Here is a 16416-nt window from a genome sequence, read left to right as displayed (position 1 = left end):
TGCTTTTACAACACAGGTTGCTAAAGCAGTATAAGTGTTGTAAAATTCAGTATTTTCCGGTTTTCACCGAAAAGCCAATATTAGCTGCTGCAGACTGTTATCCTTTATAATTGATTTTAACTTAAAACCAGAAACCCCAAATATAGATTATTGCCGGTGCTTACCACCTTCACATAACACATGCAATGCAAGCAAATGTTAATTTCATTTTCAAAACCTTTCCCCCTACTGTTTTTGCATGTATATTTAGAGCAAAATTAAACTTAATTCTTGTCTGTTAACAATGTATTTCATTTTTCAACTAAAGACCCAATGTTCACAAATTTCTCCCTAGAGCAGCATTATTCTTTCCTCTGTATCCGGTATGTGAACAAATGCTTATCACTGCTTCAGACCCAATTCAGAGCTGTGCTCCTGCTTCTGTATGTGGTATGTAGTATGTAACAGTTGGCAGCCAATTCTTTGAAGCCCTTGTCGCAGGATGGATTTCTAACAGCCTTGAATTTGTACAAAAAACCCTGAGCATGTCAAGCACCTTAATACTTCTTCTTTTAGGTGTGTGCAAATAATGCAGATTATTAGGGAACACCACTAAAATAAATAAGATTGGCCAACTGAACATAATATTTGTCAAAAGGTGTACTTTTTAATCCTAATATGTGTATGATTTTTTCACACACGCCTGGTTGCATACTTATTACATCAAATATCATATATTGGCTTATCATATATCATTTTTTTTTTTTTGTAAAATATGTTTATTAACATTTGAGATCATGCAAGCACATTACAGTCAGCAATCAACACTTACGTAAAACCTCCAACTGGACAGCTTTCCTAGTATAGCCATGCCCACTGGTACCTGGTGACATACTCTCTGAATTATCGCTCCCCCTATACACCTTGCAATATAGCCTCTAGTAATTCCACCATCAAATCTCCATGCGAGGTCATGTTACAGGCATAGGAATAGTAGAGCAATCACTCAACAGGTCCAGTGCATAATCAATACAACTAATCCTAAATCGATCATCTATACCGTAAAACATCCCCTCCCCCCTCCCTCCACCCCCTTCCCACAACTCCTCCGGCATGACTCATTGGCTGACTATATATCAAGGCACTCAGTTCCTTGTAAAGTACCCTGTATTCTTCCCTACCACAGGACCACTGATAACCCAAGTGAGGCAGTGTCTTATCCCCCCTGCACCCCTCTAACCCGATACCTGGCTTATCATATATCATATGTTAAATCATAGGTAAGTACTCAGATATAATGCTTTGACAGAGAGGGAGCATAATGTCATTTCACCTATGTTGGCAGTAAATGTTTGCATCTGTTCTTTCTAATCTACAGCCACACCATGGAACTCATCTGGACAGATCACCACTGCATCCACTTGTCTGTCAGAAAACCCACCATACACAAGCATGCCCACAGCCTCCCTGTAGAAGCTGGAATAAAGTCACTGAAGACCAGCTCACCTCCGCCCTCATCAGCACCACACCACCGACAACGCCAGGCGCTAACACGGCTCCACGCAACCTCCACTGCTGGATCACGAACTGCGCAGACACAACTGCCCCCCTCTAGAAACCCACAGGACCACACATCAAGTAAGCAAGCTGGTTCACCCCTGAACTTAAAGGATCCAAGAGCTTCTGCCGATGACTGGAAAAGACACGGAGGAACATAAAAAAAACCAGAAACATGCACCACCTACAGAGCAGCCTCCACAACACACCACCAACTCATCAAATCCACAAAGAAGAATCTCCTCCAAGACAGAATCCTCACCAACGCTCTCAACTCCAAAGAACTCTTCTCCATCATCAAGGAATTTGTCAAAATGTGCAGCGAAACAACAGACGTCCCACCCTCCCAAGACCTCTGCAACACACTCAGCATCTCCTTTCACCTCAAGATTAAGATGATCTACGACAACTTCGACAACCAAGACCTCCACACCACTCCAGCTCCCACCCCCGGCAACGCCACCCAACAGACCCTGCTCACTTGGACCCCTCTCATGACAGAAAACACCATAAAGACCATGAAGAGCATCCACTCCGGAGCACCCTCAGACCCCTGCCCACCCCACATATTCCACAGAGCAGCCACGGCCATCGCACCCGAACAACACCAGACGATCAACTGCTCCCTTGAAACCGCCACATTCCTGATGACTGGAAACACGCTGAAGTCACCCCTCTCCTGTAGAAACCCTCTGCAGACCTGACGGACCTCAAGAACTTCAGGCTCATCTCCATGTTTCCATTCATAGCCAGGGTCATCAAAAAGGCAGTCAACACCCAGCTAGCAAACTTCATCGAAGCCAACAGCGTCCTGGACATTTCCCAATCCAGATTTGGCAGCAACCACAGCATCAAGACCTCCCTAGTCGCCGCTACTGACGACATCCGCTCCCTCCTCCACCAGGTCCAAATGGCAGCCCTCATCCTCCTGGACCTCTCAGTTGCCTTCGACACCGTCTCCCAACCCACACTAGCCACCAGACTCCACAACACCGGCATCAGTGGAAAGGCACTTGACTGGATATGCTCATTTCTTACAGGTAGAACTCAGCGAGACAGACTCCCGTCCTACCTCTCGGAAACAACATCCAGATGTGGAGTACCCCAGGGATCCTACCTCAGACCCACCCTCTTCAACATCTACATGGCCCCCCTTGCAACCATCGTCAGAAACCACTGGATCAACATCGTCTCCTACACTGACAAAACCCAGTTCATCCTCTCCCTCACCAAAGAACCCAACATCACCTGGCACAACTTCTAAGAAGGGATGAAAGTAATCGCCACCTGGATGAAGTGGAGATGCCTGAAACTCAAAACAGAGAGAACAGAAGTCCTTATTCTTGGCTTCACCCCCTCCACGTGGAACAACACCTGGTGGCCCCCTGCCCTCAGAACCCCCCTGACAGACCACGCACGAACCCTCGGTATCATACTAGACTCATCGCTCATGATGAACCGCCAGATCAACGCCGTATCCTTGGCCTGTGTCAACACCCTCCGTATACTCAAAAAAAGTTCAGATGGATCTCATCCGAATCTAGAAAAATGGTCATGCTGTTAGATTTGGGGGTCTCTAGTTGGCATAGGTAGGTACCTGTGACAAATAGGGACCCTTGCGTCTAGTCAGGGTAAGGGGGTACACTCCTAAAATAACCCCTGCTCACCCCCTTGGTAGCTTGGCAAGAGCAGACAGTCTTATCTCTGAGGCAGTGTGTAAAGCATTTGTGACCACATACAGTAACCAAGTGACAACACTACAGATGGACACCACACAAGTTTTATATCAAAAATAAGTATTCTTTATATAGACTTATCACAAGACCACAAACGACAAAAATCCACAATACTGTTACTTTAAAATGGTAGAATTTAGCTTAGTTCTCTTAAGATGGTAATTGCGACACTCAGAGTTCAATGTACCTGAAGATACATAATGCAAGACTACGAAAGTGTTGCAAGAACGGTGATGCGTTGAAGATCCGGTGCAAAGAAACAAAGATGGCGCTTTCTTCTTGATGCGACACGCTTCCCGGTGATGCTGCGGCATCTGATGCGACGTCGATCCTCTTCTCTGGCGATGCGAGATGTTTCCTCACGATGCGAGCCGCGGCAGGCCCTGCGACACGCTTCCCAGTGATGCAGCGGCGTCTGATGCGACGTCGACCCTCTCCCCTGGTGATGCGAGTTGCTTCCACAACGCTGCGAGCCGAGACAGGCCATGCGATACTCTTCCTGGTGATGCGGCAGCGTCTGATGCGACGTCGATCCTCTTCTCCGGTGAGGAGCCGCGAAAGGCCCTGCGACACGCTTCCCGGAAATGCGGCGGCATCTGATGCGACGTCGATCCTCTTCTCCGGCGATGCGAGGCGCTTCGTGTTGTGAAGCGGCAGCGGTAGTTCGGCGACACGCCTCTTGCTCGTGAGTTGCGCTTCCAGCTCCTTGCGACACGCAGTCCCTCAGAAAGCCTCGCAAAGCAGCAGGCACTTCCAAGGAACTCTGTGGGTGAAGTCTGTTGTCCCTGAGACTTCAGCAGGAGTCAAGTTCTTTTCCAAGCCCTTGGAGATCCTTCACAAGTTGAATAAAGTACACAAAGTTCCTTTCTCCTCTCTTTGGCAGTCAGGCAACCACTGCAGGCCAATCCCCCAAGCACCACTTCAGCTTAGGGATAGTCTCTCTTCAGTTTCTTCTGATTCCACTCCTCAGCAAAGGTTTCTTTTTGTTTCCCAAAGTGATCTAAAGTTCTTGGGTTTGGGTCCCAATATTTATACCCAGTTTCTCTTTGTTCTCTGAAGGCAGAGAGGCCTTTGCCTAGTCCAAACCAGTGTCAGTCCTGGAGCACTTTGTTGACATGACTCCTTCTTTCCTTTCACAGTGCAGGGCAGAGACATCAGACGCACCACAGGAGCTGGATCCGGCATTGTGGAGAGAAAGCATAGCCCTATTCCGGTCCCAGGTGCAACTCCTCCCACCCATCTACATGGTGATCTCTCTATTCAGCTCTGTGCTGACTCGCCCTGTCTCCGGGAATTCCCCAACCCCCTGGAATTCCCCAGCCCCTGTCACTCAAACTCCAGAAAAGGAATACAGGCATACTAAACTCAAATTTCTACCATGTTCCCTGAGTCAGTTAGGATTACAAGAAGTAATAATCAAACTGCCCATTCTGGCCTATGGGGAACAGGTAGCCTTGCAATAGTGAAAAAAAATGGCTGTAATTCACTATTGGGACATGCCACACACACCAGGGCACGTCCTACCTTATACTTACAATGCACCCTGCCCTTGGGCCTACCATAGGGGTGTCTGATATGAAGAAAAGGGAAGGTTTAGGGACTGCCAAGTGGGTACACTTGCCCAGTCAGCATGTCAGCACCAGACTGCACACAGGCTCTGCAATGGCAAGCCTTAGACACACTTTAACAGGCTGCTTCTGTGGGTGGCACAACCAGTGCTGCAAGCCCGCCAGCAGCATTTGGTTTACAAGCCCTGGGCACACTCAGTGCACTGTACTAGGGTCTGACAAGTAAACCAAACCAGCCAATCATGGAATCACTAATCCATACATCAATTTACCATAGGGAGAACATATGCACTTTAGCACTGATCAGCAGTGATAAAGTGCCCCGAGTCATAAAACAGCCAACAACAGGTCAGAAAAATATAGGAGGAAGGCAAAAAGTTCAGGGATGACCCTGCAAAAAGGGCCAAGTCCAACACACGCCCTCATCAGTAGCAGACTGGACTATGGCAACAGTCTCTATGCTGGAATCAAGAAAAAACTACTTTGTAAACTCAGGATCGTCCAGAACGTCACAGCCAGACTGATCCTAGACATCCCCTGTCACAACCACATCACCCAACACCTCCACGATCTTCACTGGCTCCCCATTGAAAGAAGAATAACCTTCAAGCTCCTCAATCATGCATACAACGTCCTCCACAACATCTGATCATCATACCTGAACAACCGCCTCTCCTTCCACGCACCCATGAGACACCTAAGACCAGCTGACCTCTCTCTGGCACCATCCCACACATCTACAAGACTAGAACGGGAAGAAGGTCCTTCTCCTACCTCGCAGCCAAGGCCTGAAATTACCTCCCCCTACACCTCCTGATCAGGAAGGACCTCAAGACCTGGCTCTTCAGATGACCCCAGCACTCAACAGAGCCACCCCCTTACCCCCTAGCACCTTGAGACCCTCGCAAGTGAGTAGCTGCGCTTTACCAACCCCTGATTGATTGATTGAATCAGGTACCTTCATCTCCTGCTTCCTTACCCTTTGAATGTGCTTGTAAAAATGTACATTCAAAGCGCTGCATAAATTATAAGACGCTATTTCCTATCTGATGTGGTAGCGTCAATGTACAATGATTTTGACCCATGTTGATCATTGTCATACTGTTACACCATTGTGTTGAAATGTAAATGAGCCAGAGGTCAGGGTAATTTGCTTTCTGCAATGATCCTTCTGATAAAGGTTTAAAGAGTCACAGAATATCATTCAGAGGAGAAGAAGGTCCCCGTGTAGTTCTAGGCACTTCTGCAGACAGCTTGAAAACCAGATTAGCTATGTTCAGGTGCCATTGCCAACCAACAAGGACCACTTCTGCAAAACACCTGCTTAGTGTTTCCACTGATCTAACAACAGGAAATCATAACCCTTCATGCATACATTATACTGCTTCTAATCAGGTAAGGGATAGTCTCCCATTGTGATGACATAATGATCTGCAGTGCTATTTTGTGCAGTCATGGATTCGATGTTTCCTTAACAATGGGGTTGGTCTTGTGTGGTGGTGTTTGTTCTTGTGTTTTACTTCATCAATATTTTGTATCTTCAAAAATGCAATCACAAATTGTAGTCACTATTAAACCGTAATAGCATTTCACCTTACAGTTGCTTGTAATGAATGGTATGTGTAATGAGAAATCTTCTCTTTTTTTATATGATCTTAGGCTGCAAGTAAAAGTGAACTTGACCTTCAAGCTACAACATTAGTACTTCCAGCTGTGGTAGCTATCATAAATCTTATCATGCCATTCATCTACTCATTATTTGGATTTGTAGAAACATTTAAGTACCCTCGCCATGAGACATACGTCCTCATTCTTAGGTACAGTATCATAATGTTTCTTTGTTGTATGTATGTGCACGGGCATGAGTGAACAAGCCAGGAGCTTGATTAAAGTATTTCAACTGCTTGTTTTTCAGTTAATGTATGGTGGTTTCACAATCTTCTCCACCACAAACCACACTTTTCCCAGTAGAGTCAGATTATCCTTAGCGTCAATTGCATATGTAGAGCGATTACTTATCTATGCTCTCCCAAGTGTAGCCAACATTTCATCTATATTTTTCAATGGCTATCGATCCTTTCATATTTTTCCATTAAGAACTCTTAAGTCTAGTCAAATCCCTAGCTACATCTTGTACTTCCAAGAGGCAATGATTGGAGCCAACTCTTCTGACACTTCGATGATCTCACTCACATTCAATTCACATAACGTTTCCATTGAATTCCTTCCCAATGTTGATAGGCACAAACCGTTCACATTCAATGTATACCCTGCTCTCACAGGCCTGTTTATAATATAGATCACCAAAGTAGATTGAAAGTGAAAGAAGTGTATCATTTTATAACTAACATTACCTACAGGCAGAAAGGTTTTAACAAACTGTGTGGTTTAATCTGTTCAATAGGGAAGGCAAAACAAACCTACTGAGCCCAAAAAACAACATCATGCCCCCCTGCCCATTGATTACACAAAGAAGTTAGTCATTATTGGACTTCCTTTGTGACAATTGGAGTCATTTACTATTGATGTTCAGTGGTCACTGTACTGTTGGACCCCAATACTGAATGACATAGTGGTGCCTTTTGGCACTTGCCTTTCCTAGGGTAGCGTGGCAGAGCAGTCAATTGCTTACTCAAGGATGCCTTGTAGGTATGGTTACTCATGGACACTCAGAATATAGCATGACACTTTAATATGCCCATTCAGTGCTTTACTTATAGGTTTAATCCACATAAGAAAAATATGTTGCACATAAACCAATGTACATCAAAGAAAACCAGTGGTCTCTAGTATCTTCCTGGCCAGAGATATGACCCAAAACATTATTATAGTTCTTACCCGCTAAGTGCTAGAAAAAGATTTAAGTCAAGGGTAATGGTCCATATTAGCCAGTACACCATAGCACCCTTGTTGGTTGTCAGAAAGAATTAAATGACCTACAGCTGGACAATTACTAGTCGCAGGTGAGAAATTCTATGCCTGTGTAGAGGACAGAGCTGGAGACAATGTACATTATGGGGTTGGGGAGGAGAGCTCAAATGTGTATAACTCTGAAACTAGAAAGATGGAGTCATTGGTTCTGGATTTGAGGCAACCTGCTGTGGCTACTTCTCAAGTACCCAAGTTAGTAGTGGAAGTCGAGGAAATCCTCCAGTTCACTGAGACAGCTGGAATGTGCACACAGGTTGACATGCAGCATGGTCAGGGTTAGGAATGGAGAAGGCACACCTTCAACAGTAGATGAAGGTGACAACTCTTTCTCTGGCCTCCAGGTGAACAGATAGTGGGGATAGTTTATAAAGTAGCTTGCCAGGAGGGGTGCTTATGTCATGGAGCTGGTTCTGGACATTATTAATAGACAATCACTCTCGGTCAGAGCTGCAATCCAGCATCCTTTCTACATGCAACAGTCTCTTCTCACACCAGTTCTTCCCCGAACCACAGGCTCTTCCAAGTAACACTGGTGAGCAGCACCTCCTTGGATGGTGGATCGACGTGGAAGCCAGTACTGATCTTGAGACCCAGTATTTGTTGTCAGTTTTTATAAATCAACTTGTCTGCACCTTTTGACTCCAGGGGTATCCTCCAATCCTGACAGACTCTGGAGTGGTTTAGGCTGGACCAGAAGGAATTTTTATATTTCCCTAGAGAGCAGACCAAGGTTGTAAGGAAATAAGTTAGTGCAGGCAGAAGAGAGGGGTTGGTATTTAGACTGGCAGTGGAACAGCAGCAATTTCTGAGGATAATGGTTTCTTTCACCAGAACAATAGAAACAACTTAGCATAAATCCAGCCATTTAGACACACGCACATCGAGTCTAGTGGCCCTGAGCATGCACTCAAACAGGCTTCCAGGCTTCACACTTATCTGCAATATTACATACACATGTAAATAAGCCCACTCTATGCTTCTCCTAGACAAGATCTAATGTGTTGAGTTATTGAACAATGACCAGACCTTTTACATGGGTCAGATCTTAGGAAACTCCTCAAGAAGGATGCAGGTAAAAAGGTCCCCCCTTTCACTTCAATTTGGCTGCTCCCATTGTCTGTCTATCCTGAGCAGAGCAGTCAGTATCCACCATCCACAACAGAGGGTACTTTGGCGCCCACTAGACGGCAAATCTTGGGTCTGGAGTCTGATGGCCAGATAATGGGAGACCCACAAATGACCTCAAATTATTGTGAAACTCATTGAGATAAAAGGTTCAGAGTCAACGGAAACAAACACAGGGCATGGCGGCATGGCTTTCCAGCGCCTTGCAGAGGAATTCAGTCTTAACAATACGTGGCATGTCTTTATTTTTCTTGTGAGAAAAGAGTTTCTGTTGACAGGGCGTGGCCAGCCAGCCAAACATGGCGGAAGCGAGTTGCTAGAGTTCCGTCTTCGCACCCCTAATTATCCTGCTGAACATTAGTATCCCCCTCCATCCAGGCGCAGCCATATGACGCAAAAGTGCCTGTGCAGTGGCGGCCCACGCTCGTAGCGGAGAAGAGCAGAGGAGGCGAGGAAAGCCATGACTGCGAGCCCGCAGGATCCGACGATGAGGAGCGCGCGAGTGGCGCAATGTCAAGGCCTGCTATTGTGACCCGCGAGACGCTGGCCAGCGTCGCCGAGCACACCCAGAGGCTTGAGCAGCAATCGGGAGGAGCTGAGCTCCCCCGGCCAGAGAGAAAAACGCAGTGGTCACTGCTGGGGGGCGCCGCAGACAGCTGCTGCCTGTGCCCGCCCAAAACACCTACGAGCCACCGTCATGACTGCGAACCCTGCAGAGGCCAGCGGTGACTCATGTACAAATAGTGGAATACTGAGGCCTACAGACATGGCCCATGAGGTGTGGGCCCACATTTACAAGACCGCCAGAGCGAGTGTGAAACGGCAACGAATTACCGGGCCCCTCAGGCTTAGGAACTAAAGTGCCCCCTGCTGAAAGGAAACAGCAGATGCCCACCATCGGTGTGCGCCTAAAACACCTGAGCGCCACCGAGAAGGCAGGAAGGGAAGGAAACTGAGGCGGCTCGGCGACCCCTGAGAAGAACTGTAAGCGCGTCGGAGCTGTGTTGCGGAGCCGTTGAGGGAGGCTGCCGTGCACGTACAGAGGTCAGCGGCCTGTCCCTGACCCCCTTCCCCCTGCCTGGACTGATACCATGAGTGTGTGACTGGGCGAGGTGACTGCCATATCCTGGACCGCGCTGGGGCCGCTGCGCAAGGCAGTAAAGAATCAGGTGGACGAACCCCGCAGAGACCCAGCGGTGACGCACGTATAAATGGTGAAACACTATGGCCTACAGACGTGGCCCATGAGGCGAGGGCCCGCACTTACAAGACCGCGAGAGTTAAGCGGCAATGAAATATTGAGCCCCTCCGGCTTAGGAACTGAAGTGACCCCTGCTGAAAGGGAACAGTGGACACCCGCTATTGGGGTGTGCCTAAAACACCAGAGCACCACCGCAAAAGCAGGGAGGGAAGGAAACCGAGGCGGCTCGTGACCCCTGGGAAGAACTGCGAGTGCGTTGGAGCTGTGTTGCGAAGCCGTTGAGGGAGACTGCCGCGTGCATACAGAGGTGAGTAGCCTACGCCTGACCCCCTGCCTGGACTGATGCCATGTGTGTGTGACTAGGAGAGGTCACTGCCATATCCTGGACCGCGCTGTGGCTGCTACGCAAGACAGTGAAGAATCAGGTGGACACCGCCCGAGCTGGGCCCCATGGTTGAACTGGGCCTAGACTGCGCGGACACGGTGGGAAACAGCGCAGCATCTGAAAAGACGGGGAGTTGCCTGAGTGCCAGATCGGGCCTAGGCCGTCACCATACGGAGGTGAGAGGCGCAATAATCCTGCAGCGTTAAAGCAAGGACGTAAGGAGACAACGCTAACCTGCTCTGCGCTGATCCGCAACACGTCAAGGTCAAGAAGACGTAGTTGACCAGCCAAAATAGCAAGATTGCCCTCCCCCACACTGAAGCATCAATGGGAAATAAAACTGCTGGATAGTGCCCAGAGACATCTAAACGCATACCAGCAAGCCCGTAGCTGAGACACGGGGAAGTCAAGAACCAGTGAAGGCTCACCTCACTATGAAAGAGTAGATCAGGCCCCAACCACGACCACACAAGGCAGAGGCAGTAACCAGAGGATAAAACACGAGTGCGAAAAGTCACACACGCCCACCCCGGTAATGTACAGCCTAATATAGCGAGCGTGTAGCTCCTCCACGAGATTTCACCTACTGTACAAGCGAGGCCGCGTTCCATCCCTGATACTGCCTACACGTTCTGGTGACGAATAAGGACAGAGCAGCAACTAGTTATGGGCCACCTACGTACAAACACTCAACAGCTAAAGGCACACACTGGCAGTTCAGAATCGACAACTGTGGAAGGCAACACACCCACAGATATGCCACGCCCAACGCTTGCTGCCAAACTGGACTCGGTTCTGGCAGCAGTGGAGAAGATAGGATCTGCAGTAGACCAGACCCGCACCTCGTTGGAGTAAAAAATTGACAAGGTCACCTCAGATTTTACCCTTCTGCGAGTCGACCACCACAAACTTGGGAACATAGTGCACCTATAGGAGCAAACGCTCGCAAAGCTAAAACCAGTCACACAAAACCACGCCGCAGCCCTGCAAGACTCGATAGACTGTGTGCACGACCTAGAAGACAAAGTAGACTACACAGAAGGGCGCTCGCGCTGCAACAATATCCGCGTCGGGGGACTTCCAGAAATTGAAGAAGGACGAAAACCAGAGGAGTATGCCAAAACACTGGATCATAGAATTGCTTCCCGCTGGCACCCTGTCCCCCCAGGTCGAAAGAGCGCACCGAGTCCCTGCGCAAAAGGCGCTGCCGGGAGCCCACCCTCATCCATTCCTGTTTAAAGTCCTCAACTATAGAGACAAGGACTTGATCCTCCGCAAAACCCGCAAACTGGCAGACATAAAGATCGGAAGCAACCAAATCATGATCTTTCCAGACTACACAGCGCAGGTACAGCGCCACAGAAGTGCATATAACGCCGTGAAAAGACAGCTACGTGACCTTGGTCTAAGCTACTCATTACTATTTCCTGCCAGGCTACGCGTGGTTGCGAAAGGATCGGCGCACTCTTTTGATTCACCCGTCAAAGTTTGAGACTGGCTGGAGGAATCGGGAACATTGACGGGACCTAGACCGCCTGTGGAAGAGGAGCGAAGAAAATTCAGCAGGAAAAGACACCGCCGGAGTGGACACAGGGGATACCAATCAGGAGCCGCTGTGACCTCCACAGCCCCCAACCTAGAGCAGAGGAGAGCAGAGAGGCAGGAGGCGCTACATGTGGCCGCGGCGCTGGGAACTGCAACACAAAATTCAGACCGCCACTTGAGCCCATCCAGATCCTCCGAAACTGGTGACTCAACACCCTCCAGACTCGAGGACTCTGAAGAGTTTCCATTGCCAGAAGTTACGCCACAAACTGACAACATCACATGACTCTTTCCATGACCTCCTGTGAACTGTTGAACATAATCCAAGCAAGTACCTGCCATGCTGCCAAAATGTGTAAAATAAGATGTTGATTAAGTAATTGTTCTTTGCAGAACGTGACGCCGCCCCGCACACTGCCGCACACAGCACATACCTAACATTATGTCGGGTGACACATGCAACACACACCCCTCCTCCCACGCTATGGACTGGCTGGGGGGATGCACAACCACAACACAACATTGAGGGGCGAAGCATTCCCTGCCGCCAGCGTGCCACATAAACCCACACCACACGTCAGTGTGACACAGTTTTAGCCTTATGTTGGGCAATATAGTTTGGACGAATACTCTCTCGGAAATCACCCTAAAAGTTATGCATAGTTCAGTTCACACATGCACCCTGTTTTTAACAGCACTGAGTTGGAGCGCACCCCCACGGATCAAGAGTCGCAGTGCCTTGCCCCCCTACGCTGACCTGGTCAATGTAAGAAGGAAACATGGTACAGGTCAACGTAGTCACATGGAATGTGCACGGTATACACACACCGACATGTAGATACTCGATCTATGCCTATCTGCGGTGCAGAGCCACTGACATCGCACTGCTCCAAGAAACGCACATGTCCCACATGGAACTAGGGTGGTCTACACCACAGATGGAGAGGCCAAGTACACGGTACCGGCTACTCAGCCCATGCGCGAAGTGTCCTCATTTGGGTGAGAGTGATGGTCCCGTTTACAAGTAAGGAGGTGCTGGTCGACCCTGAAGGCAGATATGCACTTGTGAGCGGACAACTCAATGGCCAACCAATCCTCCTTGGGTCCATCTATGCCCTGAATGTCAGCCAGCCCTCCTTTTTAGAAGGCCTCACAAAGATTTTAGCAGGGTGGAGCGGAGTCCCCTGGCTCCTGGGAGGGAACTTTAATTCTGTGCTTAACGTAGACGGTGACAGATCGTTTCCGCCCTTGACCAAGACCGCAGCGACGTCCAATGCGCAGGTTCTCAGAGACTGGCTGGCACACTGGGCGCAATTAGACATATGGCGCACCATCAATCTGGATGCTCAGATCTACTCACACTGCTCAGCGGTACACAGACTACATGTACGCCTAGATAGAATAGTGGGATCCCCTGCGCTGCTCACTATTGTCAGCCGAATAAAGTACCTAGGCCGGACACACTCTGACCACAATCCCCAAATACTGCAACTCACCTGGGAACCTGAACACCCCTCTGCCCCCCCGTGGAGACTCCAAATGGCCGCAATTGAAGGCCCACCATTTCGCTCCTCTCTGGGGACGGCGATCCTTGAATACTTTGAACTTAACAAAGACACAGCAGGGGACACACTAGTGGAATGGGAAGCTTTCAAAGTTACGACAAGGGGACACTGAATGGGAGCGACATGGAACGTACGTAGGACTCTCACCTCCAACCTGAGCAAAATGCAACTGGATCTACTGTGATATGAGACAGAGGGGTAGGGTGAAGGAAAGTACAGACACCGTCTGGAGACACTGTGCACACAGCACGCAGAGTTGATGGAATGCCTCCGCTGTCATAACTACAATATGCACACGGCCCACACTCATGCCACCGCTGATCGTACAGGCCGACTTCTGGCCTGGCTGATCCACCAAGAACACACCTGCAAACCGATAGGCGCTACAAGATGGTGCAGGGCTGCTAGTGCACACGCAACTGGAACTCCACATGGACTTGACGCAACACTGTCAACGGCTGTACCAATCCCAAAGCCACTATGAACCACACACCCTCCCAACCTTCCTAGATCAGGTGCAACTGCCTGAAGCGACACAGGCACACATTGAGATACTAGATGCGCAGATTTCACCAGAGGAGATTAGGGAAGCAATGGTGACCCTGCTGCAGGGAAGACTAAAGGACCAGACAGGCTCCCAGCAGAATATTACAAGGCGTATCAGGTGTCATTGGTGCCACGACTGCACACCCTCTAGCCAACCGCTGTGGATGAGGAACAACTCCATCCTTCACTGTGCAAAGCACACCTGATTTCACTGCCCAAGCCTGACAGAGACCCAACAGACATGGGTTCATACAGACCCCTTGCCCTGCTTAACACTGACTATAAAATCTTAGCAAAAAGTCTAGCACACAGATTAGCACAGGCAGTCCCCACCCTGGTGCACACGGACCAAAACGGCTTTGTGCCGCCCCGAAACACCTCACTCAATCTGCACCGCTTTTTTCGAATTACAACCTACTCCATATGCGAATGGCCGAGAGCAGGCTGCCTCATACTTGATCTTAAGAAAGCATTTGATTCTCTTGAATGGAATTGCATGTTTGCAACTCTCAAAAAGTACAAATTAGGCCCAGATTTCTTACAGTTTATCCGCCTACTTTACAAAATCCCTGTGGTGAGAGTGAAGGTGGGACCATACGTGTTGGATGCGATCCCAGTGCGACGAGGGACGAGACAAGGCTGCCCATTGTCCCCTCTCCTTTTGGCATTTGCAATGGAGCCACTGGCGGAGTCACTAAGAACACAGCTACATGATGGCATACCGTTAGGCGATGGCATGCACAAAGTGTGACTATACGCTGATGATCTATTAATCTACCTAAGGTAGTACTAGAACGACTAGCCCAAATTCTTTGGGAATACGTGGGTGTATCAGATTTAAAAGTAAATGTCTCCAAATCTAAACTATATGCCTTTAAAGAGGAGTGTCGCGACCCAGGCCTTATAATCAATGACGTGCGGGTGCAGTGGAGTGCTGATACATTCCACTACCTAGGCATACGTGTGTTTCGCCAGCCGCTAGACCCTTTTGCAGTAACCTAGGCAGAGAACTAACGGCAGTGAGATCCCAGATGCAATTCTGCTGTACACTCCCCCTTGCAATTTTGGGTAGAGTGGCACTGGAAAAATGGTGGCCCTGCCTAGATTTCTGTATTACTTCGCCAATCTGCTCATTTATGTGCCCGCCTCCTTCTTTACCACGCTGGAAAAGATGACCAGAGACTTCATCTGGGGCCCCAATCGACATAGGGTGGTGGGTAAAAAACGATATTTACCCACAGACCAGGGAGGCCTGGCAGCGCCTTGCTTTGTGCACTACTACCTGGTGGCCCAACCTCAATGGATCACCAGATAAATGGCAGACCACCAGCATGACGACACGGCGACCACACACCCATCGTATGCAGTACCCCAGATCCTTGCGCTCTTCCACCCCGGCACACAGGTGCGGCCTCCTGAGCCCCAGTTCCTGAACGTGGCTTACAGGTGCTACCGCAGAAGCCTCTACTTAACCCGGGGCAAAATGCCCTATGCTCCCATGCTCCCCTTGGAGGGTGCCCCTAGGGGACAGGCAACACTCACAGCTGCCGAACTACAACACTGGCACGATGCGCGTATAGAAACCCTAGGAGATCTTTATCATGAAGGCTCGCTTATTCCCTACACTACACTGGTAGAAGACGAGGGACTCCCTGCAGGACAATTCCTCCTACATCGGTCATTAGTGACTACACTCTCTGTGAAATGGGGAAACCTTGCCAATGAGCCGCAAACGCACCTAACTGTGCAATACTTGCATGTCATGGGACGAGGTAGGCACCTGATGCAGTGGTTCGCAGCCTCATTGCGACAACATGCAGCGGTAAATCTAGACCCCCTCAGACACAAATGGGTGCATGATTTGGGCCGACAATTCACAGACAAAGAATGGGAGCTGGTGTTGGCCATTCCAGTTCAGATCCCCACGAACGCGAGATTTAGGCAAATCCAATACTACATCGCACATAGGGCGTACCTCACGCCAGCCAACATCAACAAATACTTTCACCGCACCGACTCAGCCTGCCCCAGATGTGCCACCGTAGATGCAGATTTGGTGCACATTCTCTGGGGTTGCACCAGCCTGAGCACGTATTGGGGTGGGTAACGAACACACTTCGCACCTGCACCGAGAGAGAGATATCTTTTGACTGGCCAATATATCTACTGCACATATTCCGTAGGACACGAAACACTAAAGACACCTCCAGGTTCCTAGACCTGGGCATGGTGACAGCCAAAAGGCTAATCACAATGAGGTGGAAGGCACCTGATCCCC

The 16416-nt window shown here is 49.1% G+C and overlaps 1 protein-coding gene across 1 annotated transcript in view; it reads left to right on the top strand.

Annotated features, from left to right (window-relative positions):
- The window catches only part of TMC5 (transmembrane channel like 5), a 524224-nt gene that overhangs the window by 308469 nt on the left and 199339 nt on the right, over positions 1–16416 (top strand). Inside the window, exon 12 of the mRNA XM_085628842.1 lies at positions 6500–6657. Coding sequence (XP_085484968.1) covers positions 6500–6657 — 158 coding nt within the window. The remainder of the gene's footprint in view (positions 1–6499; positions 6658–16416) is intronic.

The sequence above is a fragment of the Triturus cristatus genome, chromosome 10 (assembly GCF_964204655.1).
Source record: "Triturus cristatus chromosome 10, aTriCri1.1, whole genome shotgun sequence".
Lineage (NCBI taxonomy): Eukaryota > Metazoa > Chordata > Amphibia > Caudata > Salamandridae > Triturus > Triturus cristatus.
The sequence above is the reverse complement of the archived record's forward strand: the minus strand, read 5'-3'. Positions and strand labels throughout refer to the sequence as shown.